At 46.5% G+C, this 27,270-nt stretch overlaps 5 protein-coding genes across 21 annotated transcripts; 3 read left to right on the top strand and 2 right to left on the bottom strand.

The window, feature by feature from the left end:
• Positions 1-778: 778 nt before the first annotated feature.
• Positions 779-5,398, top strand: LOC100834478 (protein sip5). Its single transcript, XM_003564263.4, has 8 exons — positions 779-1,374; positions 1,495-1,546; positions 1,644-1,689; positions 1,803-1,884; positions 1,975-2,131; positions 2,219-2,312; positions 3,648-3,714; positions 4,414-5,398. Exons 1-8 carry the CDS (start codon positions 1,177-1,179, stop codon positions 4,966-4,968), a joined length of 1,251 nt encoding a protein of 416 aa, XP_003564311.1. The 5' UTR covers positions 779-1,176; the 3' UTR covers positions 4,969-5,398.
• Positions 5,399-9,805: 4,407 nt separating this feature from the next.
• On the top strand, positions 9,806-13,350 carry LOC100834177 (protein IQ-DOMAIN 1). 2 transcript variants are annotated; one of them, XM_010229719.3, is made up of 6 exons: positions 9,806-10,106; positions 10,730-10,862; positions 11,918-12,055; positions 12,140-12,367; positions 12,452-12,565; positions 12,739-13,350. In XM_010229719.3, exons 2-6 carry the CDS (start codon positions 10,788-10,790, stop codon positions 13,204-13,206), a joined length of 1,023 nt encoding a protein of 340 aa, XP_010228021.1. In that variant the 5' UTR covers positions 9,806-10,106; positions 10,730-10,787; the 3' UTR covers positions 13,207-13,350. The 2 variants fall into 2 exon arrangements, with proteins under 2 accessions (XP_010228021.1, XP_003564310.1); XM_003564262.4 differs by lacking the exon at positions 9,806-10,106 and adding an exon at positions 10,113-10,261.
• Positions 13,351-16,921: 3,571 nt separating this feature from the next.
• On the bottom strand, positions 16,922-19,232 carry LOC100836103 (3'-N-debenzoyl-2'-deoxytaxol N-benzoyltransferase). The gene is made up of 2 exons (XM_003561041.4): positions 18,035-19,232; positions 16,922-17,904 (listed from the first exon to the last, which is right to left on the bottom strand). Exons 1-2 carry the CDS (start codon positions 18,883-18,885, stop codon positions 17,334-17,336), a joined length of 1,422 nt encoding a protein of 473 aa, XP_003561089.1. The 5' UTR covers positions 18,886-19,232; the 3' UTR covers positions 16,922-17,333.
• A 140-nt stretch (positions 19,233-19,372) lies between these two features.
• Positions 19,373-21,370, bottom strand: LOC100835796 (putative uncharacterized protein DDB_G0290521). The gene is made up of 3 exons (XM_003561040.4): positions 20,545-21,370; positions 20,324-20,390; positions 19,373-20,235 (listed from the first exon to the last, which is right to left on the bottom strand). The coding sequence occupies exons 1-3, from the start codon at positions 20,943-20,945 to the stop codon at positions 19,540-19,542; spliced, it is 1,164 nt and encodes a 387-aa protein (XP_003561088.1). The 5' UTR covers positions 20,946-21,370; the 3' UTR covers positions 19,373-19,539.
• LOC104581645 lies at positions 21,036-27,021 on the top strand. Of its 16 annotated transcripts, none has more exons than XR_002965484.1 (5): positions 21,055-21,069; positions 21,526-22,040; positions 25,944-26,015; positions 26,105-26,210; positions 26,368-27,021. XR_002965484.1 is itself a non-coding variant. In XM_024462181.1 (3 exons), the coding sequence occupies exons 1-3, from the start codon at positions 21,051-21,053 to the stop codon at positions 26,473-26,475; spliced, it is 606 nt and encodes a 201-aa protein (XP_024317949.1). In that variant the 5' UTR covers positions 21,036-21,050; the 3' UTR covers positions 26,476-27,021. The 16 variants fall into 16 exon arrangements, 1 of the variants encoding a protein (XP_024317949.1); XR_002965473.1 differs by having other exon boundaries at positions 26,093-26,210; XR_002965462.1 differs by having other exon boundaries at positions 21,036-21,069; positions 25,944-26,210.
• The last annotated feature ends 249 nt before the right edge of the window (positions 27,022-27,270 follow it).

Raw genomic sequence — 27,270 nt, 5'->3', positions numbered from 1 at the left:
CTACAAGTTTTCTCCATGATTTAATGGGAAATGGTGGAAACGAAGCGGGCCGGCCGGGTACACGATGCACATACGCATCCAAGTTTTCCTCCTGATCAAAAAGGCCACCGCTGAGCTCAATCCCATTAACGCCCAAAGAGGCCACCGCTCGTCGTCGGTCGAGCAATCCACGTCTAGCTGAACTCCAATTTCGAGGCTGTTGTTTGTCGGCGCCCGTCGCTCACCGTACCCGGGAGGACCGCTCTACACGATACTACCTTTGCTCATATGTTTGCGTGTGCATCACACACGAATCTGTACCACTTCTGAATTCTGATACGCCCAACAGAAAAGAAGAGGAGGACTGCACGCGCGCGCACGGCGCACAACCGACGATGATGAGAATGTCTCCAGTTTGGCAATTCGGACTTCTCTACGTACCAAAACTGACACGGAAAACTCGTCAAAAATCCACATCAAGCAGCAGCCGAGCACACAACTCTTTGTTTTTTACAAGTCCAAGCGCGTGCAGCAGTTGATTATGCTTGCGGATTTCTTCCTCCTGTCGCTTGCAATCTGTTGCAATTTTGCAAGGCAATGGAAATGGAACCTGTGGTCTGCAGTCTGCTTACCGTTGCGCTCCAATCATTTGACATCACCTGATGGCTGCTGCTGGCTTGCTGGCTGACGCCAAATCAGCTGCCTGAGCCCTCGGGCCCCACATGCCGGTGAGAGAAGTTAGAAGGATCAGCGGAGGGTTGACCGGATAACGAAGCAGATAGAGAGAAGTTCGAAGGAAAGGGGATTATTGAACTGTCGAGATTTGTATAAAATGGCTGGGTTAACTAATCCACTGGGATTAATTAGAGAGGGCGGAAGAAGAATCTGCTTTCGGTCCTGCATATGCGTGCGGCTTCTGGCAACGACAAGTCACCACAGAGCGTGAAAGCGAGCGAGCGAGCGAGAGAGAGAGAGAGAGAGATTGTCTCGTGAGGCAAATCTTCCGCGGCCTTCTCTTCTGTCGTCTTCGTTCGCGGTCTCTCGCGGGCGGCGCCGCCTCGTCCCGCTCCTCGGTCTCTTGCGGGGGCGGTTGGGTGGGGGTGGGTGCAGGGCGGTTGAGGTTCAGTTGGGATTCAGTAGAGTTGTGGGGGGTTGCTGCTGCTGCTGCTGCCTTGCTGGTGGTGGTGGAGGAGGGGGATGGGGAACCAGGTCGGGGGGCGGCGGCGGAGGCCGGCGGTGGACGAGCGGTACACGCGGCCGCAGGGGCTGTACCCGCACCCGGACATCGACCTCAAGAAGCTGCGCCGCCTCATCGTCGAGGCCAAGCTCGCGCCCTGCCACCCGGGCTCCGACGACCCGCGCGCCGACCTCGACGAGTGCCCCATCTGCTTCCTGGTCCGCCCCTGCTCACTTTGCTCCTTCGGTTCTCCTTGCTCCTCACTTATCATCCATGGATGCGTTCTCGCTGCACAGTCTTGATTGTCATAGCTGTTGTTTTTCCCATTGTGCTTGCAGTTCTATCCTAGCCTGAACCGGTCCAAGTGCTGCGCCAAGGGGATTTGCACCGGTGAGTTGAGATTTATGTGTTCTCCACGCTGTCGGCTCCGGCTAATCGATTCCGGTTGGTTCCTGACTTGCTATACTGCGTGCTTGCGTGTGTGCAGAGTGTTTCCTCCAGATGAAGTCGCCCACCTCGTGCCGGCCGACTCAGTATCCTACCTCGGTTCAATCCCACCGGTTCTACCTTATAGATAGATATGTTGAGGGCTGTTTGTTTGTTCTGGTGTAATTATTCCTTGTTCAGTTGTTCCTTAACTTTGAAGATGTCCATACTGCAAGATGCTGAACTACGCGGTGGAGTACCGCGGCGTCAAGACCAAGGAGGAGAAGGGTGTCGAGCAGCTTGTGAGTGCCTGCAAAACTGTTTGTTCAGTGATGACTGCTTTCATTTGTTTTTGTTTTGCCAATTGAGTGGAGCTGGGAATTTGTTTGTAGGAGGAGCAGAGGGTTATCGAGGCACAGATCAGGATGCGGCATCAGGAAATCAAGGACGACGCGGAGCGGCTGAAAAACAAGCAGACTGCTACTTTGAGCGATGTAATAACAACGCCACAAGTTGAATGTTGTGAAGCTGGTGGCACATCCACCCCAGGTGTGTAGATTGTTAGGGAAATTTGTTTCTTTCTGTGTTTACTGTTGTTGTGCAGTTGCTTACTCACAATATCTGTTATGTTGATAGCTGCAAGCAGTGCGCAAGGCAATGATGCGCTATTGTCTCAAGTACAGCATTCAGAGTTGCTACTGAAGAATTCTGAACGTTTAAAGCAAATGCGGTGTGTACTGGTCAACCCTTTTGTGCTTTGTATCCTGTTGAAGTTGTGTGATTGTTGTTGCGTTAATGCTTTCGGATTGTTCTTTATTTCTAGATTAAATTTGTTGAAGTACTGTAGGTGGTATCATTGCTTCAATGGTTTGGGGACCAGGGAGTTCTGCAAGCAAAATAATTAGTCCTTTATAGGCCCCTCACTGTTCTCTTTGGCTGTTCATTCACTAAATGTACTTTTCTGTAGGTAAAATAATTAATTCTCAGTTAGAACTAATTGGCAAATTTAGTGAGTTACTATTTGTACTCATATGTAGTCAAAATATCGTTATCCCACATATGTAATTTCTGACAGACTGTTGTGCATGCTCTGCTGCTACCACAATAGCAATGGTCTGCCAGTTAATAAGTAACAAAACATATCACTCATACACTTATATGTTGTCAGATAAGACCCTGGCAGTGCCATGCAGACAAGATCACTACCAGATTAAGATTTTTGTTTGTTCATGTCTGTAACTCTGTATCAGTTAATTGAGCATGCTGTGGATTCCCTTGAATCCTTGATCATGTTGCTCTTGACTTGAAGCAAAATGGTTGTTGAATGAGCAACTAATACACCTAACTCTTGTTGCACCTTAGCTAAACACCATATATATTAAATTAATCCTTCCTTTGACTTTTCTAGAAAATCTTCTGTTTAGCTGTATTACATAATATGCAGGAGAGGCTGTATTACATAATATCAGAATCTCTACCTACTTATCCTGTAAAATAGATATCATTACTAGGCAATAAAATGTTGACTATTGTCCTTTTAAACCCTCCTTTATCTGAGGGGTTTTATGTGAATTTCTTGGAAGCTATCTATTGCTTGGTAGACTTCTTCCAGGAAAGGTCTTTCCAGTTTGAATGCAACTGTTATTCTTGGTACACCTGAAAACAGCGTTGTGCTACTATTCACTTTGTTTCATAGGCCCTATTAGACAATGAAGTTTTTTAGCCTAAACAGATGCAGTTTTGAAAGCTTCTGATCACTGTAAAGGTTAAGAATATTTATCGGTGTTGGTGATATTTGATATCAAGGAATATTTTCTCTGTTTTGCTCTTCTTTGCATCAGCTATTTTATATCAAGGAGTATTTTCACTGTTTTGCTCTTCTTTGCGTCAGCTCTGTGTCATTTGGACAGAGTTAGAACACCAAAAGCGCTCATGCCTTAGGAAACCATAAGAAAAGGTTTACTAGCGAATACACAATTGGTGGTTTTACTATATTCTTCTATGGCATTCTTATATATCACAATTGGTGGCTTTACTATTTACTAATGAATTCCTCAAAATGCAGGGAGAATAATTTCGACGTGGACCTTGAGGAAGTTATGCTTATGGAAGCAATTTGGCTTTCTGTACAAGTATGTTGAGATATTTCTGAACCTTTTTTTTCCAAATTATTTACTCCCTCCAATCCATATTAGTTGTCGAAATATTACATGTATCTAGACGCTTTTTAGTCATAGATACATCAATATTTGGACAAATTTGAGACAATCAATATGGATCGGAGGGAGTATTATATAACCTGTCTTTCTTTCTTTTCTTAAAAAGCACACCTGTTAAATTTCAAAAAGGTCTATACAGCAATCAGTCACGTTTTGCTCTCACATCACACAAAATGATTTTGAGTGTTTCCGCATAGTTTGTAAAGCATGACAATTGCATGAAATCTTAATAACATTAGGGGCCCATACCCATCTCCATTCATGTAATAGCTGCTTTTCATTTAATCATCCCATTCCTTATACTCTTATCAATTGTAATCAGTTGGTTCAATCCCTTAAGTTACATGCAAATTAACTTAGAACTTGTTTATTCACAAGTCTAAATTTGTTGTTCATCACTTGATATGTCAACATGCATCTGTTACTTTAAAAGTTATGCATTCTAATGATCTGATCATTGTCATTTTCTGTGGTTAGGTGATTTTCGCTAGTAGAATTGTACTCCTTCCCAAGGAAGATAATAACATAAGACTTATTAGTAGACACTGCTTGTGTAGATTGGGGGGAAAAGACATGGCAGACTAACCATCTTATTAAAATTACCATGAACAGGATGCCTCGGGAAATCCTGGCATCACAGGTGCTGCACCACCAACAATTCCTCCAAGATCTTATGATACATCTGTGACAGCTTCAGCTGAAGCAGCTCCTTCTGGTGGATTTGCTTGTGCGGTTGCAGCTTTAGCCGAGCAACAGCATATGCTTGTAGGTTCCTCCATTCCTGCCACTTGCCAGGCGTCAAAACATGATACTCTCAGCAGGTCAGACAGGTCTTTTACAGAGGATTTGAGCATAGCTGGGAGCAGTTCTTCAGGCACCAGAGTTGACGAATCGTCAATCAATAGAACGCGCCAAACAAGAGAGGGTGCGGAGCATTCTAATAATGACCGGTGGTCAGAGGTTGCTGATGCCAGCACCAGTTGTGCTGGCTCCGATATTACGAGAGAGGCTGGGGCTGCCAATTTGGTTGCTTCAGATGGGTCTAGCATTGGTTCAGGCAATATTCCTGATAGCTTTGAAGATCAGATGATGCTGGCCATCTCTCTCTCGTTAGTTGATGCCCGGGCCATGGCAAGTTCTCCAGGCCCAGGGTTAACATGGCAGTAGTCGCTTGACGACTTCTATTTATTAGTTTCAGTTGGATGGTATTGTTCCTAGATTTCCCTTTGGCACATAAAGCATAGGATTAGATTGGGGGGGACAGGGCACAGCAGGTAAACAAAGGTTGGCTGTGGAAGTTGTGAATAGACTAGTGAGATAAATCTGCATATTTGCAGGTAGTGCTTGGTTTTTTTCCTTTTTTTTTTCCTTCCAGTTTCCTTGTATAGATGAAAACTAGGTTCCGCCTACATAAATCGTGCCTTTGGTGTAGCTGCAGAAATGCTGTAAATGCAGAAAGTAGCTCTCTTTTCATGTCCTGGGTGACTTTCCTGAATGCTGCGTAGAGCACGTTACATATTTGTAGTAGTATATGTTTTGGAGCCATAAACTTTTTGCATTTTGAGCAAGTAATCATTATTCCCGGTGTGGCCTGCAAGAGGATGCTCGCATTCGACGTCCATGATCATTCATAGTCTGTGTCAATATGTCATTATCATTTTCCTCCATGCTCGGCAGAAACAGAAGGAGCATGGCTACGACCAAGAGACGGCCAACACCAGCATGGACCTGAAACCTCATAACGAGCAGATCACAACTCTGGCCTGCGGCTGCATTTCTGTTTACAACCTTTATATCTGGCCAGTCAAATAATCCCTCTCCTGCGGTTAATTTTATTTGAGATTAAGAGTAGGACCGTTATACGGAGATCCAGAGATGGAGATTAACTGAAACGAAAAAAAAAAACTTAGTTGACTGTGCAACGGGTGCTCCGAAAATAAAGAAGTAAACATACACGGTGAGGTCCACGGACGGAACAACGCAAAATGCCGCCGACAAATTATCGTATCTGTCTCCCAATCAAATTCTAGCTAGTTCTAATTCATTTCATATTGCCACTGACACACATACAGGCATGATTGGTAATGCAGGTACATGAATACAATCATACTTGATCAGAAAAAAAAATTAAAATCCAAACTTGTACTACTTCGATCATCATGCTGGCCAGTCACCCTCCCTCATCCCATTTCTTATGAATATTCTCTCGCAAAGTAATCTGCGTATATCTTTCCAGTTCATATGCATCGATCTATCGGTTGTGTTGTCGCCATGATTTGGTGGCGGCCGGGAGGCAACAGCTACTCACGCCCTAATTGGCTGATTCCCAGCTGATATATCCAATTATCCAAACATCCAGTGCATATATACACAACGCGTTATGCATCCACGGCAAGATTAGAAAATTGGAATTAGCTGTGACGTCATTTAATCCAGACGAACGAACGAACGGCCAATTGGTTACACCAGTATCCAATTATTAATACTCCGTCCGTCCAACAAAAGATGTCTCAAGTTCATAAAATTTGAATGTATCTAGACATGATTTAGTGTATAAATGCATTTAAATTTAGTCGAAGTTGAGACATCTTTTGTTGTACGGAGTAACCATGTTTATTATGCTACTCTAACTAAAATAGTTAGCTGGAGTAGTACTATGGTACTAAGCAATGTGCTTATGCCAATTTTTTAACAGTTCCAATAAGCTCCGACCGACGGCACAGGCCGACGTGCATGCAGGCACGTACTAACTCAGGAGTCGCTCCGGCAACAACTTTTTTTTTTCGAGGACAATGCTTTATTGTTTTTGGACATCTGTTTCTTCGAAATGATGTACGCTGCCAATGGTATCATCGATCGATCCGGCGGTTTTATAACACGATGACACGCGATCCGACCCGACGGCGACAGGGCGCATGATGATGTAGGTCACCTTCTAAACCTGGTGCAAAAATGCAAAACAAAGTCGAATTAATAAAATAGCTGGTCGGGTAGGCGCATGACCGGTGATAACCATTCTTCCTCCGTGCAAAAAAGGATGTTTCAACTTTAACTAAGCTAGATGATGCCCCACACATTGTCGCGGAAATTTTTAGTTAACATACATGAGCCCACGTTGCTGAAGGAAATTCTTAGTTAACATACATGAATAAAAAGTAACAACAAAAAAGTATCCATTGAAAACATATAATGTAATTGTATGATAGATTATATATTCTTCATTTAATGAAAATAGCTTGATGGAAAGTAACATGCATGCATTGCAAAAAAATATGAGTTTTCCACTAAATAGATGTGCGAACGAATTAATGGTGTGATGATGTGGCATACTTGCATGTTGAGGAAATCAAGTAGTGAGTTTCCCCTACTTAGATATAGAAGATTTGAATGTATCTATATACTAAGTCATGTCTACATACATCCAAATTTTAACAAACTTGAGACATCTTTTACTGAACGGAAAAAGTATCAAATTATGTAGCGGTGAGAAATGCAAATGAGAATCATGCATGTTTGCAGTTTGTCCTACAAATGAAGCTTTCTAGATTAGCTAGGCCCATGGTCAGGTCAGTATCCCAACAAAAATCCTACTTCCTCACTTCAACAAAAGATGTCTCAAGTTTATTAAAATTTAAATGTATCTAGACATGACTTGGTATATAGACACATTCAAATTTAATCAAAGTTGAGACATTTTTTGTTGGACGGGAAATTGCCGGTAAGAAAGAAATCGGAGTGGGTCACTCAGTTGAGCAACACACGATGTAACATCGAGCAGACATTAATTTTCACAAACGTTGCCTTGAATTGCACTACAACACTACATATGAAACGTAGGACGTAGCACTCGAGATCGATCTTGATGGCTTGTCTCCACGATGGCAAGCAGCCAACAGCAGCAAAAATAATCATGCATGCGCCGGCCAAACTAGCCGCATATATGCCCCATGACACAAGATTAGCTTGGATATTTTTATGCGTCCGTTGCTACTCCTGTTGGATGATGCATGCATGGGTACACACCGAACCTGCTGAAGCAGTGAAGCGTAGAGTACTCCGTAGTACTTTGTCACTTCCTGTCTGGAGCGAAATAAGGTGGGTGCTACGTGCCTCCATCTTAATTTCCCCAAACATACATACCCCTTGATGATTGAAATAGAGATGGAGGGTCAATTTTTTTATTATCAAATTTGAAATTTAGATTCAAATTCAACACTCCCTCCGATTCATAATAAGTGTCTCAAATTTTGTACACTAAGTTTGAGTAGAAAATTCCAACATTCTTTTTTCTAGTACTCACTGAAATCACCGGAAACAAAAAAAAACCGACGAGATCCTGAGGTCCTCTTTGATTCGTATGGTTCTGAAAAGGCAACAACATGGAAAAACACATAAAATAGGATATGGTTGCAGTTGCAAAACTGAGGATTAAAAAACACGATAATTTTATAGATTTTTCGTTTGATTTGCAAGAACAAAAGGAACACAAGAAGGTACCTTAGTAAACATAGTCAAATAAAGTCAAACCACATGCAAAATATAAAGTTGTAATGTTACGAGGTCACTACAGGCTCTTGTATTGTTTTTCATCCAAAGGAATTCAGAAAATAGGAAGGATCGTGAAAATCTTGCCATTTCCCTTTGGAACTGAGATCACATGAAAAATTGCAGCGTTTTTCTTTTCCTTCATTCCTCTGAATCAAACCGATGAGTAGCGTCACAATAAAAAATCCCCTATTTTCAGAATAGGCCATTCCTATCCTTTTCCTTCGCTCTTCCTACGAATCAAAGAAGTCCTAAACTCCGGTTGAAAAAACCCGGCTAGAGCGGCCGCATGGCAAACGTGCGACCAACCATCTATGCAAAAATAAAAAATAAAAACCTGAAAGAAGCTCACATACCGCTCCCAATTTCCAGTGAGCTGCGTATGAGGTGCGGCGGGCCGGGAGACAGAGACGCTGTTAGGAGCTGATAGCGACGGAAATTCTAAAGCCAGCTTCCATCCCGATCAGCTCCCAAGTCGCTGTGAGCCAGCCAGCCAGCCAGCCACACGGTAGCTAGAAGAGGCCAACGGCAACGTACCAACCGGGGGATGCGCCTTTCCTCCCTACGTGCTCGGCTCTTCACCATGACAGTCCATGGTCTTACTTAATTACCTCTCCTCAATCGGCCTCTTCATTTCCAGGTCACTTCCAGACAGACAGCATAGGATTCTTTCTTTTTCTGCTTCCAAAGATGATAAAATTCAGATGGCATGTAAAGGTACCTCCAAATTCCAAAATACAAATTGCTCCAGCTGAACTGTATATCCTTCTTGGATCCATTTGTTTCTTCTCTTTTCTTCACGCATCTAATTTAATAAAGTTCACCTGGGCTCGAAAAGTCGGTTTCTAATCTATCCTCTCCTGTTGATCGTCACCTTGTTTTACACGGACATACTACTGAAAAACAAAACTACACCATTTCTACAATATGTTTAATCAAAAATCAATTTTATGTAAACAAAAAAAAAGTGTGGCGTAACGAGAGTGCAGAGCTACAATCAATTTTATTTTACATGAAGCAAGCACATGGATAACTCATACTCCTCTTACAATATGCAGAAGATCCATTTCCCTCTGCCCTGGCCTGGCCTGGTGTAGTGGATCCCAAGTTCACCAAAAAGTCAAAATGACAGTTACCCCTTGTCCCCCCAATTGTTAATCGCCGCAGGATCAGGACGAAATACACTTAACTAGCGATAACTCCCACCACAATAAAAATACTCCCTACATTCAACAAAAGATGATGTCTTAATTTTGACTAAATTTGAATGCATCTACACACTTAGTCATGTCTAGATAAATCCAAATTTTAACAAACTTAAGACATTTTTTATTGGACGGAGGAAGGCAGTACTACGTCTTGGCTCTTTGCTGCTCCGCACTTGTAAAAGAAAAAAACAACATACAGTATAAAAGTCAGCAAGTCAGCAGAGCCATCAAAGAGGGGGTGCGGCCCGGGCGAGAAGAAATCAAAAGAAAACAACCGGGGAGCAGCAAACACACGCGAGACGCGACCAAGGGCGGGGCTTTGATCTGGACTCGCACCCAACCCAGACCCCAACCCCAGAGAGAAGAGAAGAAGAAGAGAAGAACCCTGCACCTTTCCACCTTCCCTCTCTTCCTCCCTCCTTCCCACCACCCCCTGCCGTGCGCGAGGTGGAGGAAGGCGAGGAGATCCGTTGCTTCCAGTGGCTGCCTCCCGTCCCGTGCTTTCCTCGCCATCCTCCGGAAAGCAACGCCCGATCGGATTCACAGCCTCCGGTACCATACTTGAGTTCCTGCTCCCTGCTTCTTTGGTTAAATCTCTTTCCCCGCCTCTGCATACCTGGTTTCCTGGGGCCTTCTTGGTTTGGTTAATTTGGTGGATGGATGAGCGGAGGAGGAGCCGATGAGCCATGGGTTTGCTTATTGGTCAGGTTAGGAGGACAAAGTTTCGGTCTTTCTTCCGTCAGTCCTGGCGGCCCTGGGAGATTTCCGTCTGTTCTTGGCTTGTATTTTAGATAGATGTTGCGCCTCTTGTTCTGTTTGAGTTGACCTGCCATTCTTGTTCATTTTCCGGGTGGCTTCTGAATGCAGCTTTTTTGGTGAGATTTTGCAAAAAATGAAATTATTCGATTCTCACGCTTGTTGTTGCCCGTGCATGTTTCCAGTAACTAGTTCAGAAACATTGGGTTTGGTTATTTACTGTCTATGCATTTGGATTTTAGCTCAAGATATAGCCAAACCGAATTTCAGAACAACACAATAAACTTTGTTCACTAGTGGTAATTTTTTTATCAAGCCATGTTGCACCATCTTGTGCTGTGAATTTTTTGTGTTCCACCGACAAAACAAACCAGGCATGGGTGGCTGATTGATTTCCTTTTATTTTCCATGTGATCTAGGCAAAGAGATTTGAAGACAAACTGATCTCCTGAGGGTAAACTCCGGTTTGAACAAGCCATGGGGTCCGGGGACTGGTTCAAGACCATCATCAGCAAGAAGAAGTCGAAACGGGGCAAGTCAAAGCACGCAAAGGTACTCCTCTCCATTAACCTCATTTTCTTCTTCTTTTCCAGTCTCCAGATGGAAGAAAAAAATATCAATCTTTGAATCTTTCTTAACCCCAACTTCCAGTTTAGTCCTGTACACTCTGCCTGCATGCCTTGCATGTCTTGTAAGCAACCTGAGAAAAAGGTGCCGTCCATTTCATTTCACCCCGTTCCATCATTAAGAAGGGCCAGGACAACACAAAGCCTATCTGTGCTGCTGCAACTTGGTGGTGTCTTGTTGTTGTGGCCGTCATAATTGGAAAATTGGCCATAGAAAGCTTGATTTGTTTGTTGATGGCAATAATGGAAGGTACCATCGGTGCTGACTTGTAGAACAGTATGTCTGAGTTAGGTCCCCCCCCCTCTGGATTTTGAAATAGGAACCAACCTTCTGCATGTTTGGAATTTTGGTGAGCTAATTCCAACTGGCCCCACCCATTGACATCAGGAGATCTGGAATATATCGTCGGCATGGATGATAGATATGCTGAAAACTGAATTTTTTTATCTTTGGTTAGCTGAGTTCTATGTCCTATGGTTTGGGAACCCAGAAATGCGTAGTCATTCATTACCAGGCAGCCAACAGTTTGTGTTAAATAATGTTTTTATAATTACCAGAGTTGTGTTACAAAATATGTTTTTGGAAGTTAAGTTATGAGGCCTGCCATAGTATGTTCAACCCTCACTTTTGGACATGGACATTGGACTGGTCAGTGAAAGTAACTTGACTGGTGAAACAAGTTTAGAAAGAAAAAACCTGACTGTTGAATTGGTCCTCTCCTCTGCTACATCAATTTCCAGACGCCAAGTGGCGTAACATCTCTTGACTCCTTCGCTGTAGTTCAAAATTGTTGCATTAGTATTGTTACTACTTTCTGGTGAACATTGATAATGAAATTTGTGTTTCTGTTCTTATTGTCATCCCAGCAAAAGTTTCTATTATTACTGTATTTCTTGGTTTTTGCCTGGATTCTGGCCCTTTCTAGCTTCACAAAGGATTAAACTCCCAGTCATTCTCACATGTTTCCTTTTCCAATGAAGCTTGCTGCTCAAACCAATCGAGCTAACCTACCACAGCAAAAGCCCAATGGTCCTTCTTCTAGCAGCGACCCAGAAGACAATGCAGCACTGGAAGAATGGGCAGCTACTCGGATTCAGAATGCGTTTCGGCGCTACAAGGTAACATCAACCATGCTGTAACACCTTCAGTTTGACTGCTGAACTGAGTTGAAGAGCTAACAAGTAATCGTCACTTAAATGCAGGCAAGAAGAAAGCTCCGTTGTCTGAAGGGACTTAAAAGACTGCGCATTGTTGGGCAGAGCAATCCAGTTACCAAGCAGACTAGTGCCACATTGAGCTACATACAGTCATGGAACAAGTTACAAGCTGAGATAAGGAACCGGCGTGCTTTTATGGTAACTGAAGGGCGCAATAGGAAGAAGAAGCAAGAGAATCAAGTAAAACTTGATGCAAAACTCCAAAATTTGCAGGTATATTTCCTCCTTGCACTGACTTTATTTGGGATCGCCAAAGTATTCATGGACTAACTTTGTTCATCGGCATACTTTTAACAGGTTGAGTGGAATGGAGGCTCGAATACTATGGATGAAATACTTGCTAGGATACATCTAAGGGAAGAGGCAGCAGTAAAGCGCGAGCGAGCAATGGCATACGCGTTTAACCATCAGGTTCATACTAGCTACCGATATTGGCATTTCAACAAATTATTTTGCAGCCCTTCATACTAATGACAGACTCATGATTAGCTGTTCCTATAGATCACTGTACCAATATGTATGACAGCGATGTAAACTATTTTTTGACGGTCACAATGTAAACTATGTATCCTGCCCTTTTGCAGTGGAGGGCAAGATCTGCCACAAGCCAAGGGAACTTCAACTATGAAGTCGGGAATGCCGGATGGGGCTGGAGCTGGATGGACCGCTGGATCGCCGCACGGCCATGGGAGCCCCGGTCTATGGTCCACCCGGAGAACCCAAAGAAAGGGCAGGCAAAGAAAGACAGCGTGAGCACAAACCAGTCGGCTCTGAAGCTGCAAGGCGCGATCACCCTAAGCAACACCAATGACCGGAAAGTTCCCAAGAAGAAGCAATCTCCCTCTCCTGATAATAAGAAGCCATCTCCCTCTCCTGACAAGAAGAAGCCATCTCCCTCTCCTGACAAGAAGCCATCTCCCTCTCCTGGCAAGAAACCAACAGCGAAGGTGGCCGGCCCTCCCAAGGCAAAGTCGAGGGACATGAAAGGGAGCCAGGAGAAGCAGCGGCGGCAGCAACAGCAACAACCAGAGGTTCCTCCGATCAGTGCCTGAAAACCCGCAGCGAAGAAACTGTTCTGCGCATTGTATGATACAACCTGTGAAGTTCTCTTCTTATGTTTACACTCTTTTGTCGTTTGAATTTTTTTTACCTTGTTGTTTACTGGAGGAAGAAAGAAGTGACCAATGTAGAATGTATTTGGTTTGGGGGGGGGGGGGGGAGGAGGCACACTTGTCAAATGAAGATTATGAGAGTGGTTTTGCTTAGGACTACCAGGATCATCTGATGTTTCAATGTGTGCTCGCTGAAAAGGTTTTGCTTAGGACTGCCAGGATCGGTTCATCTATATATTCGATCGTGCAGCTAATTGCTCGGGTGTCCATAGCTGTACTTGTGTCTATAAAAGGGCCCACCGGACGATCGAGCACCCTCACCGATCCCTGCACTTTGCATCGATCGATCGATCATCCAAGTAGCTTAGCTACGTCGATGGCCACCGCGATGAAGCCGGTAACAATGGTGATCGGTGCACTGCTCGCGCTGCTGCTGCTGCTGCTGCTGCTGGCGGCGGCAGCGCCGACATCGGCGGTCGAAGCTTTGGGCCAGAAAGTTGACGCCGACCTCGGAAGCAGGGTCGCCGTCGACGGCTTCGCTCAGGCCGGCGCAACCGCCCACACCAACGGCCACACTGTCGTCTCGTTAAAGTGTATAAGTGAATTGTGACCAGCTCCTACTTCTTTTCATCGGATCGGTCTTTTAGTTGCGTTGACTAGCGCATGAAGCTTCACATAGTGTCAGAGCCAAAAGTCTCAAGTTCAAATCCTGACTTTCATAATTTATATTAAAAATTGCTGTTACCACACGTGCTGACTTCTTTTCACCGTCACACGTGAAGGGGGTGTTGAAGTGTATAAGTGGATTGCCTAGCACTTTTCATTAGATCGGTTTTTTGGTTGCATTGGCAAGCGCATGGAGCTTCACATGCTATCCTGGGTTTTTTGTTTGCGTTGGCTAACTCACGAAGCTTGACACGTCCCGTCAAGAGGATTAATTAAGGGGTTGAGTCATGTGGATGCAGTTTGTCTTGTCTTCCCCGAAGCAGAAGTAGCCCGGTGGCATTGCAGTCTCAACCGACTAATCAATCCCCTCCTTCTCAGCTACTATTCCTTTCTTGATTTGTATTGTCTCCTCCAGCCAGTCGATCGGTCCAGGTCCTCTGTGCTTGTTTCCTTCGGTTTGTCGTTGCTGCTGTATTTATTTATTTTCTAACAGAATGTCCGTGCGCTGTCACGCTCAAGGAAAACACTTTTAGGTTTTCTATTTTTTTCTTTTTTTTTCTCTTGGCCCAGTTTTCTTGAGAGCGCCCAGCTCATCCCAGCACGAGCGTTTGTGCCCGTCTTCTTCCTAGCGTCAAAAGCAGCACACATGTGCACCGGCCGCCGCAATCTCCGCCCTCGACGACGCCTTCTCGACCCACAACCCGTCCAGGTGTTCTGAACCGTATCCCATGGCCCTTTTCTTCCTTTTCCCCTCCTCAATCATGCCCCTATAATCACGGCTGAACCGCCTTAGCGCGCTTTGTCGTAGTGGCTTCCGTTGGCCCAGATCAACACGTCGGGGGATGAGGGCTGAGAAAACGAACATGTTGCCCTGCTCGGCGTCTGGAGCGGACGAAGGAGTGGTTTGCGTGCGGGCGGACGAGGTGGGTCTTGGGGGCTTGACGAAAAAAAGGGCAAAAAGAAGTTGGAACGGTCCGTATATTTTACATTGGTATATACAGATATAGATAGATTCGGTGTAATCATAGGGGCCACAAATTTTATGAGAAGTTTGATAGACGACGGTGAAGGAAACGATCCGTATTTTTTATATAGGTATAGATTTTTGCGAGACCTGCTGTATTTTCTCACACCAATTATTTTTTCAATAAATTTCTCTTTGTCATGTTACATTTTCCTCCAAATTAAGTACTCCTACTCATTTTTTCCTTTACATGCATGTCGATACATAATTCTCTTCGTGCCTTTTCACGGTACTCGTGCTCCAAAATCATATCTCAGAGTACCAAACATATCCAACGGTAATTACTAGCAAAGGGCAACTTAGTCATTTTGCAAAGGGTAATTGGGTCTTTGCCGATCTTCACTAGACCCACAATCTCTAGGTAACAAAAACTATTCAAACCTCTTTGCCGATTGATTGATGGTCTTCGTGTTCAACTACTGGTCGTTGGAAATCTCATCGTCTTTGCACACCAAAAAATTCGATTTGAGTGTTGGTAGGTGGGGTTAGGGGCTCATATATGTACGGAAACTCAGGTTCCAAAGCCTAACACCTTGAGATCGATACCCTCTTCACTAGATCTGCAGTCTTCACACAACAAAATCTCATCTACCGTCTTTGCCGAGCGACCGATGGCCCTTTGTGGCCAACAACTGGGCGTTGCTCCCTGGGGAACTGATTGCATCATTGTGAACTTCCTGTTGTCAAACGAAGACCTCGATGCGTAGATGGCATTCCGTGCCATGTGCCGTCACTGGCGCAGCGCCACCACGGGTCCGGCGATGGGCGCTGCGCGAGTAACGGCACACCGCATGGAATGCCATGTACGCACCAAGATTTTTCATTCAACGGGAGGAAGTTCACGATTAGCCAATCAGTATCACCGGGAGCCGAGGCCTAGTTGTTGGCCAGAGGGGCCATCGACCGATTGGCAGAGACAATCGACAATATTTTGTTGTGCGAACACCGAAGATCTTGTGAAGAGCGTATAGATCTGAATTTAAAGACTCCAATTCAGTGCGCCCTCTGTCGAGGTGGGACTAAAAATCGAAGGTATAATTCTCGGCAGCTAGCGAATTAGGACCTGGCGGTAGCACGCAATCAATGCAACCTGCCGTGAGGGCGTCAGGCCCATATAACCATACAATACCAGCCCATTGGCCCAACTCGGCTAGCTCTTAGTACTACCTCTGTCCGGTTTAAAAAACTCGCACGTGTTCCTTGATCACTAATTTAAATAACGAAGTATAAGTTACATGAAAAAAATTTATATCAGTAAAAAGTTCTTTCGATGGTATAATTTTTTGTGCAATACAATACATACTTAGTTCATCAAATTTATGATCTAGAAATACATGTAAGCCTTATAAGAGGTAGTACGTACCATTATGACCCAAAAGAAAAGAAAAAAAGACAGGCAATACATAAAATTAAGTACTTCCTCCGTCCAATAAAAGATGTCTCAATTTTGACCAAATTTGAATGCATCTATAGACTAAGTCATGTCTAGATACATCCAAATTTTGGCAAACTTGAGACATCTTTTGTTGGACGGAAGAAGTATTCAACATAAGGATGCGTGGGCCCCCCTTAAACCGGAAAACAGGAATGGAGGTAGAGCTGCAAGTTTGTGACCCTCAAGGTACCCATTGACCCTCCTTAGTTCAACCAAATGAACTAAAGTTTTAAAATGATACAACTTTTTGAAAAACTAGTTCATTTGTTTGAACTACAGAGGGTCAAAGGGTACCCTCCGGGTCACCAAGTTGCACCCCTAAATGGAGGTAGAACAATCTGTTCCTGGCCATGCCAAGTTTTATGTGGAAAATGGTAAAGTTGCATGTGCGTCTTTAGCAAACGGTACCGTGTACGGATTGCGGGCGCTGAAAGCTTTGCTTATGGGGTCACCCAAGATGGAAGAGCAAAGAGAGAAGCTGGTGTTGATCCTGTTTTCGGCAACTGGGGTAGGTGAGTTTCATGACATCCTTCTTGTCAAAAACATTAATTCTGTAAATAATTCTTTACATAAATACTGGGAAAAGCATCATTCTATGTTTAGGACTTCGAATGTTGCTAGAGATGCCGCTCAACAACTAATTTCTGTTGCCATTTATTCTTTCCGCAGAAAGGTTCTTGTATGGTTTATTGAGCCCGTATTGCATCTCTGGTTCCTGTGTTGCAGTGTTGGTATCTTCTGCTGCTGAAGATGGCGATGGATGATCCAGCAAGTGGGATAGGGTAAGCGGCCAGATTGGGCTGCCGGTCAATGTGTCAATGTCGCTCCCGGTTTCATTAAGGAAACCACATTGTTACAAAGTTTGTCACTTCATCAGGATTCAGGCAGTAGTTGATCATGTATCTGTTCTTAAGGCAAATCATCAATGCAAACAATCCAGGTTCATAATTTCCCTGCTGTACTGTAATTACCGCGCTCTTCCTGCTGCAACAGCAGTATCTCTTCCATCTCCTCTCTGAAGCACGCTACGGCAGTCTCCCTCACCGCGACGAACACCTTGAACCCACGCCGCCGCCTCTCGTCGGAGATGCCGTACGGCACCAAGAAGCACGGCTCCTCGCTCCCGAGGATCCGCCACGACAGCGGCAGCACGGCGTCCGGGCCGCCCCACCCGAAGTCCACCTCCCCGTGGCCCAGCCGCCGCCAGTCCGTGAACGCGCTCACCCCGCCGCGCCCAGCCGTGGCCGTGACCCCCTCGCGGCGGCGGAGCTCGAGGAAGTCGACGTAGGAGCGCACGTACTCGTCGTCCACCTCCCGCTTGCTCTTCCTGACCAGAGTCGCCGTCTCCGCCAGGGAACGGCCGAGGAGGTCGCCGGAGGTGAGGGAGACGTACACTGGCACGCACACGTTGCCCCAGTACCCCTCCGGCAGCGGCGGGTCCAGGAGCTTGCTGATGTTCATGGAGTACACCATCTTCACGGTCTCCTCGGGGCTCGTCCCGTTCGCCTTCACCCTGTTCGACCGATTGCCGATTCATTCCATGGCAGAGTTAGCAGTGGTAAAATTCATGTGTCTCAGGTGTTCGACGCCTGGCCTAACCGAGCCAGTGTGTGTGTGATCCGATTACGAAGCTAGTAACTAACCTTGCGCGCCAGATGAAGGCGGCGAGGACCTCGAAGGTGGTGAGCCTGACGCCGGCGGCCTCGGCGGAGAGCCGCGCCCTGAGCGTCTCCACGCGCACGTCGCTCACGTGGAAGCACACCTTCAGTAGCTTCTGCTGCTCGTGTCCATGGCCTCCGTACGGTCCGACGGCGTCGTAGTCGGGCGCGAGGACGGTGTCGAATGAGGGCGCGACCACCCGCGGCGGGTCCCGGGGGCCCAGGAGCTCCCGCCGTGCCCACACCGGCGGCGCCACCGGCTCCCCGCGCGCGAACCGGGCGGCGGCGGCGAGGAACCTGGTGGCGCCAGCGCCGTCGCAGAGCGCGTGGGCCACCCGCATTCCCAGCGCGACCCCGCCGCAGGCGAACCGCGTGGCCTGGAGCGCGAGCGCTGGCCCTGCCACGCCGGCGTCGACGTCTGCGGGGGCGAGGAGGTCGAGCAGCGGCGAGTCCGGGGCGTCGGCGTCGACGGCTTCGGCCACGGAGAGGCCGTCGGACGCGGCGAGGACGAGGGGGACGGCGTTGCTGCCGGAGAAGACGACGACGGCGGCAGCGCGGTCGAGGACGCGGAGGGAGCCCGCGAGCTGCGGGAAGAGGGCGAGCGCGGCAGCGAAGGCGCGCTGGAGGGTGTCGAGCGGGTCGAGGGAGACCGGGTGGGGCGGGAAGAAGCGGACGCTGCGGAAGGTGACGCCGAGCACGTTGGGGTCGGCGTCGAGGCCGGAGAGCGGCGCCAGGGGAGAGGGAGACAACTCTGACTCGCCGCGGGGGTGCGGCGGCGGGGCGAACAGCTGGACGGTGTCCAAGACCCGCAATTGCGGCGGCGGCGGCGGATCCATCAAGACCTACCTCTCTGCTTGGCACGCGCGGAAGGGGATCGATCGATCGAGCCCGCCGGTGTTGTTGTGTTGGCCGGCGCTGGAGTGGAGAGAGAAGAGCTCGTCAGGGTTTAAAAAGCTGGTTAGTTGGGGCGGTTGGAGATGGGGATCGACCTTGGAAGTACTCCTTGAGTATTAAAGGCACCTGGGCTGGCCCGGTTGGTGGAAGAAATTCCAATTCTGTGAGAGATTTGAGGACGACGAGGAACGGCGAAGCGGCCGGCGACGTGGAGGCGCAGGGGCCGCCAATGGATAATGGTCCCGCTCTGCTTTTCTAGCATCTCTAGCACCTAAAACCAGTTCCAGGGAGGGATACAAGTGAGGAAATTTTCTGAAAAAATAGTGCTCTCCTCCTCCAGGTTTCCTAAAAATTCTGATTCTCTTAAAGACCTTCATATGACTATATACAATGTTCATATAGATAACTGCAAGCACAGATAGATCACCGTTTAATTCCACAAACATGGTTCGACAAATAAAAGACAGTTCATTGCAACATAAAAGATCATTCGAACATGAATATCAGCCAGTGACCGAAACGCATCATTCCAACAACATGGTTCGGCAAATAAAACGCAGTTCATTGCAACATAGAAGACCATCCAAACATGAAGATCAAATGGAGCCGTCAGCACCACCTCCCATGTCACCACCACCTCCCAAGAAGCAGCCCGGCGTGAAGGCCCCCGTGGTCTGCGATGCCATTATTTGAGCACGCCTGAACTCAAAGTATGCCCTTCCCTTCTCATCAAGCTTGGATGGGTCCGTGGACATGAGTTGTCGATCTAGCTTCTGCTTTTCAATTGCAAGCATACGCTCCTCCATCATGGCACCACGCTCTGCTATTGCCGCCCTGCGCTCTGCTATTTCTGCCCTGCGCTTTGCTATTGCAATCCATCGCTCGTCCATCTCTTTTCTCTCCATCCACTCTCGAGCCTTCTCTTCTTTCCTCTCAGCTGCAAGTGCCTTTCTTTTTGATAACATGAGGTCAATGGAGTCTTTGAATGAACTCACCTTCTCCTTCTTCAATCTCTCCTTTCCTTTCTTCCTCCCAATTGGCCTCTTCTTTTGTTCCGAGTTTGATGTATTTGCACCCTCAGAGTCACTCTCGTTTGAGCTTCCATCAAGATTCTGAACATCAGGAGAAGAGGAGCTGCTTGACTCGCTCTTCTTGGTTGGCATCTCATAATTCATGGTCCTCCACTTCTCATCATGGACAAGCAAGTCATAACAATGTTGCAAACCGAATGGCTTCCCTAGCTTGCCATTCTTTGATGTCAATTGCATGAAAAGCTTTTGAGCCATTTTGATCTGTGAAGAACGCAAAGTCTGACAAGTTAGCAAATCAACTACTAATTGACAATGAGAGGGATAGCAAGTAGAGGGCAAATTGTTTTACCCGATCATCAGGATTGGTTCCACTTGGGTTGAGACGCTCCACTTGCTCCATTGAGGATGCCCATTTGCTACAAAGCATAATAGAATCAACATCACATACACACACATAATCATGAAATCAACTAATCGTCACATACGGTACACGCTAACCATAATGGAATGAGTATCATATGCACACAACACCGATCATTTATCATAAAAGAAGGCAAAAAAACAACAGACCTTCTAGGCATTTCATCGAGCACCTCGTGCTCGCCGGCTGGTGGAGGTGACGCCCGAGGAGCCCTCGCCGGCTGGGCAGCGGGCGGAGGAAGCGGCGCGCGTGCGGAGCTGTCCGCCTTCCGCTTGGCCACGGCAGTCCGCCGCGGGCGGCCGCTCGCAGCCCGCGTGGAGGGCGGCGTCGAGGCGGGCGTAGGAGAGGGTTGCTGTGGCGGCGCGTCCAAATCGACGGCCGCGGGCGCGGACGGGGCAGGGGTGGTGCAGTGCGGCCGCGGGTCAGCCGCGGGCGACGGCGCCGGCGCGGGTGGCGGGGTCAATCCCAGGCTGCGGCGCGACTTTTTGGGCGGAGGGGCGGCGGAGGGTGCCGGGGTGCCATTTTCGGCGGGAGGAGGCGGCGCGGACATGGCCGCCGGCGGCAGCAGGGCGGCGGCGGTGGCTTCGGACCGAAGGAGGAAGACGAGGATGTCCCGTGAAGTCGGCGGTAAATTTTGAGCTCAGAATTGTGTAAAATGCACCGAGATTCTCGAGGTATCAAATAGGTACCTGATTTTTTAAAATGCAGGTTTAGTTTCTCGTTGTTCGGGTAAGTGGTTCATTTTCAGGTCTATGCACAGCTCCGGTCACATGACATGGCTGTCACCTGGGCTTTGGACCCACACGTCAGGCGACGACATGACGCTGCCACCTAGGATTAGTGACATATGCATGTATTAAAAAATAAAATCTTTTTACCATTCTTACAGAATTCATCTGGTAGCCACATTTTTCTTTTTAGGAACATCTGCCACGCGTTTTTTTTTGTAAGATTGAACGCCACGTCGTCGCCTCATGTGTGGGCCCAAAGCCTGGGTGGCAGCCACGTCATGCGGCCGGAGCTGTGTATACAGGCGAGGGACTTGGAATGAACCACTTACCAAACAATGAAAATCTAAACGTGCATTTTCAAAAATTAGAAACATAACTGACACTTTCGCGAAAAAACAGGAACTCGGCTGAATTTTACTCGAATATGTTTTGGGAGCACTGCTTTACTAGGAGAGCAGGAGATCCTTTACCAACTGTTTCGCAAACTCTTCCCCTCCACTCGTGCTCCCGGCCGCTGTCATGCCGCCGCCGGCGTCGCTCCACCTCCGCGTCTCCCATCTCCCTCTCCTCTCCTAGCGCCACTTCGCCTCCTCCATCACATCTGGCCCAGTCACCGCCCGCCCCTTTTCTCTGCGCCGCGCCCGCAGCAGCAGCAGCAGAAGAAGAAGAAGGCACCGCGCTCCCTTGCTGCGCGCCACGCAGGGGATGCGGGGTTCGTGGAGGAGCTGGACAGGCTCCTGGTGCTGCTCCCGGGGGAGCTGCGGCGGCGGGTCGAGGGCCACCCGGAACTCCCGGCGCTGGTGGAGTTGGTCATGGACCTCGGCCGCCCCCCGCTCGCCCGATTCCCCTCCGGCGACTTCCTCCTCTCCCACCGCCCCATCTCCTTCGTCGAACTTCACCACGCCACCGCCAAGGTTCATCTCCCACTGCCGCTCTTAATCCCGATTTCGGTAAATATGTTGGTAGTTAAGAGAGATTCTGATGCTCAAAGGGTTTAACCAATTCTTATGCAAATTTGCAATGCCATAGAAGAGTTTTTGGTGTTTTTGCAATTGTGATTCTATGATTTAGGAACATGCTTACCACTGCAAATAGCACTAGTGATCAGTAATTCATCATTTGTTCAACGGGGCATAATTCTGAATGTTACCGGGCAAACGAGGCATTTGTCAAATTCTTCTCTTGTTGCTAAGTGAGTCCTTTTGTTATCCAGCATCTGTTCCCCGGTCATGCCAAGCTTTTTTTATGGGGAAAGGTAGGTGCTCTGTCATTGCATTTAGTAGGTGGAAAATTTACAGTATTGAAAAACAAAAAGAAATCCGAGCCTGAAATGCAGCTCGCCTGTACAAATAAACCAAAAGCTTAGAGGCCCCTGGAATCCTAGAGGAGGCGCACTCAGCTCTATTCTTGCAGGATCGCCGGAGTGAGATGCTTGGTCTGAAAGATTCGTGAGTTTTTTTTTCAATCCATAGGTTCTAGGCGATGTAGTTAGCAGTGACAAGAGGCGGAGATGCTGGGATGTTGGAGCTTTCACCGTTTTAGTCCACCATGATCGAATTGAGGCGAAACTGAGAGCAGCTTGGGACACTCCGGGATCGGAGTCGAGGAAGCAGGCCCAGACTTTGGCGTAGGGGCACACCTTCGTGATGTGGGCTGCAGTTTCCCTACAAACTGAAAGTTTATTAAAAGAACTGAAAGTTACGAAATGGACCGTCATACTATATAAGTCTATATTACAAGAAAGCAGGAATAGGAAGTCCAAACTTTCCTAAAATTTTCGTGTGTGCATGCATGCTGACAACCAAAATACACAAAAATGGTAACTGGCATAATCACTAAGTTTTAGCTTGCCAACTCTAATCTGTTCTAAACCTGAGCTTTGGCCTCACATGGGCTACATTATCATTGTGCATCTTTGTCGAGCAGCTAGCCAGCTACTCATGTTAATCGAGATAGTTTGGACCTTTGGATCAACATTCTAGCAATTAACAGGTTCACCACGAGCCAGAAAAGCGTTCAAAATTACCTAAGCCTGCATTGATCTTCTCTGCAAATCTCCTCTCTGAAACAAAAAGAGCTGAAGATAGGGTCCAGTTCGTTATGCAATCTTAGGAGTTGTTCTCCCTTCTCCGTAAGATATGTTGTAAAAGCCAAACGCTCTCATTTCTTCATTTCAAGCCTCTGTGCAGCAAAGGTACCATGTATTCAGTGTACGTGTTGAGAAGGTCCTCCCAAATCCGTAATCCATAGGCCTACAAACATGAGTGAGACAACAAATGAGTGAAAAGATCTCTCAAAATAAAAACAAACGTGTGAAAACCGAGCGGATCAAGATAAGATCCATACAAGAATCAAGAAATAAAAGATAATCACCATGAACTTTCTATTAAGTTTATGTTCCAGAGCATTTTAACAAGGCCAGATGTTGTTTGTCATGGTCTATCGCTGCAAGTCTAAACACGGGAACAATCACAGAAGATCACAATAATTACGCATTTGAGGGTGAGTGTTACCACTGACTATTGCAGAAGTTTTGGAACTAATCCTTCAACCTAGGAGATTGGAAACAAAAAACTTGAGCATGTTAATTATCTGAGTTATGGAGGTACTAATACACTGAACTTGGAGGATCACAAATTCTGAAAGCTACCATGGACGGTAATCACTTGATGAAGTTTAAGAAGTATATGTAAATTGTCAGACCATTAGAGGAATGTGCGATTGTACCATGGATTCACTGAATAAAAAATACCAGGTCCGATGAAAATAAAAATCTCAAAAGGTCGTATGCATTGATAACGGCATCCCTATTAGCTGGTCCAAAGTTCTTTTGGTTTTAATTGCTTCCAAAATACTCTGTCCAGGTAATGTTGGTGGTAGAGATTGATGGGGGCGATTAACGATATTGATTGTAGAGATTGATGGGGGCGATTTCGTGAAATCTCGCCATGTTTGCGCACCAATTTTTTTTCCGATTTGAGCCTTGGTAGCTGGGGTTAGGTGCTGATATATGTAAGGAAACGCAGGTTCCAAAGCCTAACACCTTGAGATTGATACCCTCTTCAGTCTTCACTAGATCTACAGTCTTCACACAACAAAATCTCATCTATCGTCTTTGCCGATCGATCGATGGCCTTTGTGGCCAACAACTGGTCGTTGCTCCCTGTGGAACTTATTTGCATCATTGTGAAATTCCTCCTGTTGAATGAAGACCTTGATACGTACATGGACTTCCGTGCCGTGTGCCATGACTGATGCGGCGTCGCCACCGGCCTGGCGGCGGATGGCACCACGCGAATGACCACTGTGGTGTCGTATGCTGCGGGGCCGGTGGCGGTGCCGCGCCAACATTGGCACACGACATGGAGTGCCATGTACGCATAAAGGTTTTCATTCAATAGGAGGAAGTTCACGATGATGCCAATCAGCCCCACTAGGAGCAAGGACCAATTATTGACCATAGGGGCATCTGTCGATCGGTAGAGATGATCGACAAGATTTTGTTGTGTGAAGACAAACCGCAATGGCTTCTTTTAAAGACTCCAATTCAGTGCAGTTTGTTGCCCTCCACCGAGGTGGGACTAAAAATCGGAGACACGCTGCTCAGCAGCTAGCGAATCGGGACAAGGCGGTAGCGATCGAATGCAGCCTGCCACCAAGGCTTGAGGCCCATATAACAATATCAGCCCATTTTCCCAGCTCGTCTAGCTTTTAGTACTACCTCTGTCCGTGTTTAAAAGGCTTGCGCATGTTCCTAGATAACTAATTTAACTAACGAAATATAGTTATATGACAAAAAAAATGTATATCACTAAAAAGTTTTTTCGATCACGAGTCTAATGGTATACTTTTTGTGCAATATAATACATACTTAGTTCATCAAATTGATAATCTATGAATACGCGTAGGCCTTGTAAACCTGTACAGAGGTATCACCATGTACTAGTGCTAGTCTGCAAAAGAAAAAGAAAAAGGCAGGTACTGCACGCAGAACTAATCATGCCATGCTTGGTGTGAGAACTAAGAAGAACAGATTTCTTCTTCTTTATTTTGACAAGTCTTACAACGATGTTTACTGTTTTCTATATGTGTTGCTCGAAAATTCGCATCAACATTGTTATTACCGAAAGTGAACCGAAATTGATGGTTATTACCGAAAGCTAACCGTACTTTATTTTAATACGAACCTATCTACCGAAGTATAAACCATACTAAACCGAAAACTGTATTAACAGAACTGATTTAACTGAAATAGCCGAACGCACACCGTGAGCAGAGTGGCGGGAGACGTGAATGAGCAACGTCGAAAAGAGTCAGAAAATCAGATACCTGTGTGATGGGCCGCTGATATGGGGCTAATATAGAGGATACTTGAGGTCGCCAGCCTTTGGTCATCTGGCAGCCAGGGCGGAGGAAGTGACATGAGATATCATAAGGAGATTGTGTCTTCCTTGGATGAAAATGGGTATAATCCTGAAGTTCGAGGGGCCAAATTGCCAGTTTTCACACTCTAAACACAAATTAATACCTACTACCTCCGGTTCATAATAAGTGTCGCGGATTTAGTAAAACTTACTAAATTAGCGACACACATTATGGATCGGAGGGAGTATTACTTAGCTGAATCTTTTTTGGCTCGGGGCGGCGGCCCCTGCTGGCCTCCAAGTATCTCCGCCACGGCGTGGACAGCTGTGAAGATTGTATAGGTATATAGGATATAGGATGTCATAGAAGTTTTCGGTTTTTTTGCAGGTGTGATTATAAGAATTAACCACTGCAAAAAAGCACCAGTGAACAGTAATTCTTCATTTGTTCAGTGGGGCATAATTCTAAATGTCACTGAGGTCCAGGGGCAACAAGGCATTTGCCAAATTTCTTCCATCTGCTAAGTGAGTCCTTTTATCTAGCAATCTGTTCCCGGCCATGCCAACTTTTATGGTGGAAAGTGATACAGTTGCGTCTTTAGCAAATGGTATAGGGTACTGATTGCGGGCGCTGGAAGCTTTGCTTATGGGGTCACCCAAGATGGAAGAGCAGCGAGAGCAGTTGGTGTTGATCCTGTTTTCAACTACTGGGGCGGGTAGGTGAGTTTCATGGCATCCTTCATGTCAAAAGCATTAATTGTGTAAATAATTCTTTACATAAATACTAGGAAAAGCATCATTCTATGTTTAGGATTTCGAATGTTGCTAGAGATGCAACTGAACAACTGATTTCAGCTGCCATTTATTCTTTCCGCAGACAGATTCTTGTATGATTTATCGGGCCTTATTGCAGCTCTTATTCATGTGGTGGTATCTTCTGCGGCTGAAAATGGTGATGGATGATCTAGCAAGTGGGTCAGGGTAAGCGGCCAGATCAGGCTGCCGGTAAATGTCGTCATCCATGGCGCCGCCTCCTCTCAGCGACTCCTCCCATTACCGCGTCAAGGAGGACCAACCCGTTGCACATGCCGACATGTTTTTTTCCGAGTAGGAGGAACTCTTTGGCCTCTGCATCGAAGCGATAACACGTGCGGGCACATATGCATGGGTGATGGGACGCCTGCACGACACCGGGCAATGTGGAGTGCATGGTGGTCGTGCAGGAGTCCTCCAGGAAGAGAACATCTCTGCATTCTCACCCAGCGATGGATGATGCAGATTTACATATGCTTTAGAATTTAAGAATTCTGAGTTGAGCAGACGCAGGGACTCCTGAAGTCCTGATGATGCTGTTGATGTGATGTTTACAGATTCTCGATTTACTAAGTTGAGATGTGATTCAGTAAACAAGGGTATAGTCCAGAGTTGTTGTTATGTTGAATTTTAAAGCTGTATCTGTATCTGTATTTCTGTTCAGCACACCAGTCTTTGGCCTGGTTGGTGAAAGAAATTCCAATTCTGAGAGGTTTGAGGAATCGCGAACCGGCCGGCGACGTGGAAGCGCAGTGGCCTCCAATGGTGCCGCTCTGCTTTTCTAAAACCAGTTCCAGGAGTGAGGAAATTTTCTGAAAAAATAGTGCTCTCCTTCAGGTTTCCTAAAAATTTCTCTTGAAACACCTTCAGATATGACTATATACAATATTCATATAGATAAATGCAAGCACAAATAGATCGCCGTTTAACCAAAACACATCATTGCAACATAAGAGATCATTCAAAC

Source organism: Brachypodium distachyon, chromosome 1 (assembly GCF_000005505.3).
Source record: "Brachypodium distachyon strain Bd21 chromosome 1, Brachypodium_distachyon_v3.0, whole genome shotgun sequence".
NCBI classification, from domain to species: domain Eukaryota; kingdom Viridiplantae; phylum Streptophyta; class Magnoliopsida; order Poales; family Poaceae; genus Brachypodium; species Brachypodium distachyon.
The sequence above is the reverse complement of the archived record's forward strand: the minus strand, read 5'-3'. Positions and strand labels throughout refer to the sequence as shown.

Excerpts from the sequence above, each read along its gene's own strand:
- LOC100834478 (XM_003564263.4), top strand. The coding sequence starts at position 1,177 with ATGGGGAACCAGGTCGGGGGGCGGCGGCGGAGGCCGGCGGTGGACGAG. Across the intron at positions 1,375-1,494 it reads AGTGCCCCATCTGCTTCCTG|TTCTATCCTAGCCTGAACCG; the intron begins GTCCGCCCCTGC and ends TTGTGCTTGCAG. Across the intron at positions 2,313-3,647 it reads GAACGTTTAAAGCAAATGCG|GGAGAATAATTTCGACGTGG; the intron begins GTGTGTACTGGT and ends CTCAAAATGCAG.
- LOC104581645 (XM_024462181.1), top strand. Across the intron at positions 22,041-26,403 it reads TTCACCACGCCACCGCCAAG|CTCTTATTCATGTGGTGGTA; the intron begins GTTCATCTCCCA and ends GCCTTATTGCAG.
- LOC100836103 (XM_003561041.4), bottom strand. The coding sequence starts at position 18,885 with ATGGATCCGCCGCCGCCGCCGCAATTGCGGGTCTTGGACACCGTCCAG. Across the intron at positions 17,905-18,034 it reads GCCTTCATCTGGCGCGCAAG|GGTGAAGGCGAACGGGACGA; the intron begins GTTAGTTACTAG and ends TCGGTCGAACAG.
- LOC100835796 (XM_003561040.4), bottom strand. The coding sequence starts at position 20,945 with ATGTCCGCGCCGCCTCCTCCCGCCGAAAATGGCACCCCGGCACCCTCC. Across the intron at positions 20,391-20,544 it reads CTCGATGAAATGCCTAGAAG|CAAATGGGCATCCTCAATGG; the intron begins GTCTGTTGTTTT and ends TATGCTTTGTAG. Across the intron at positions 20,236-20,323 it reads GAACCAATCCTGATGATCGG|ATCAAAATGGCTCAAAAGCT; the intron begins GTAAAACAATTT and ends CGTTCTTCACAG.
- LOC100834177 (XM_010229719.3), top strand. The coding sequence starts at position 10,788 with ATGGGGTCCGGGGACTGGTTCAAGACCATCATCAGCAAGAAGAAGTCG. Across the intron at positions 12,056-12,139 it reads ATGCGTTTCGGCGCTACAAG|GCAAGAAGAAAGCTCCGTTG; the intron begins GTAACATCAACC and ends ACTTAAATGCAG. Across the intron at positions 12,566-12,738 it reads CATACGCGTTTAACCATCAG|TGGAGGGCAAGATCTGCCAC; the intron begins GTTCATACTAGC and ends GCCCTTTTGCAG.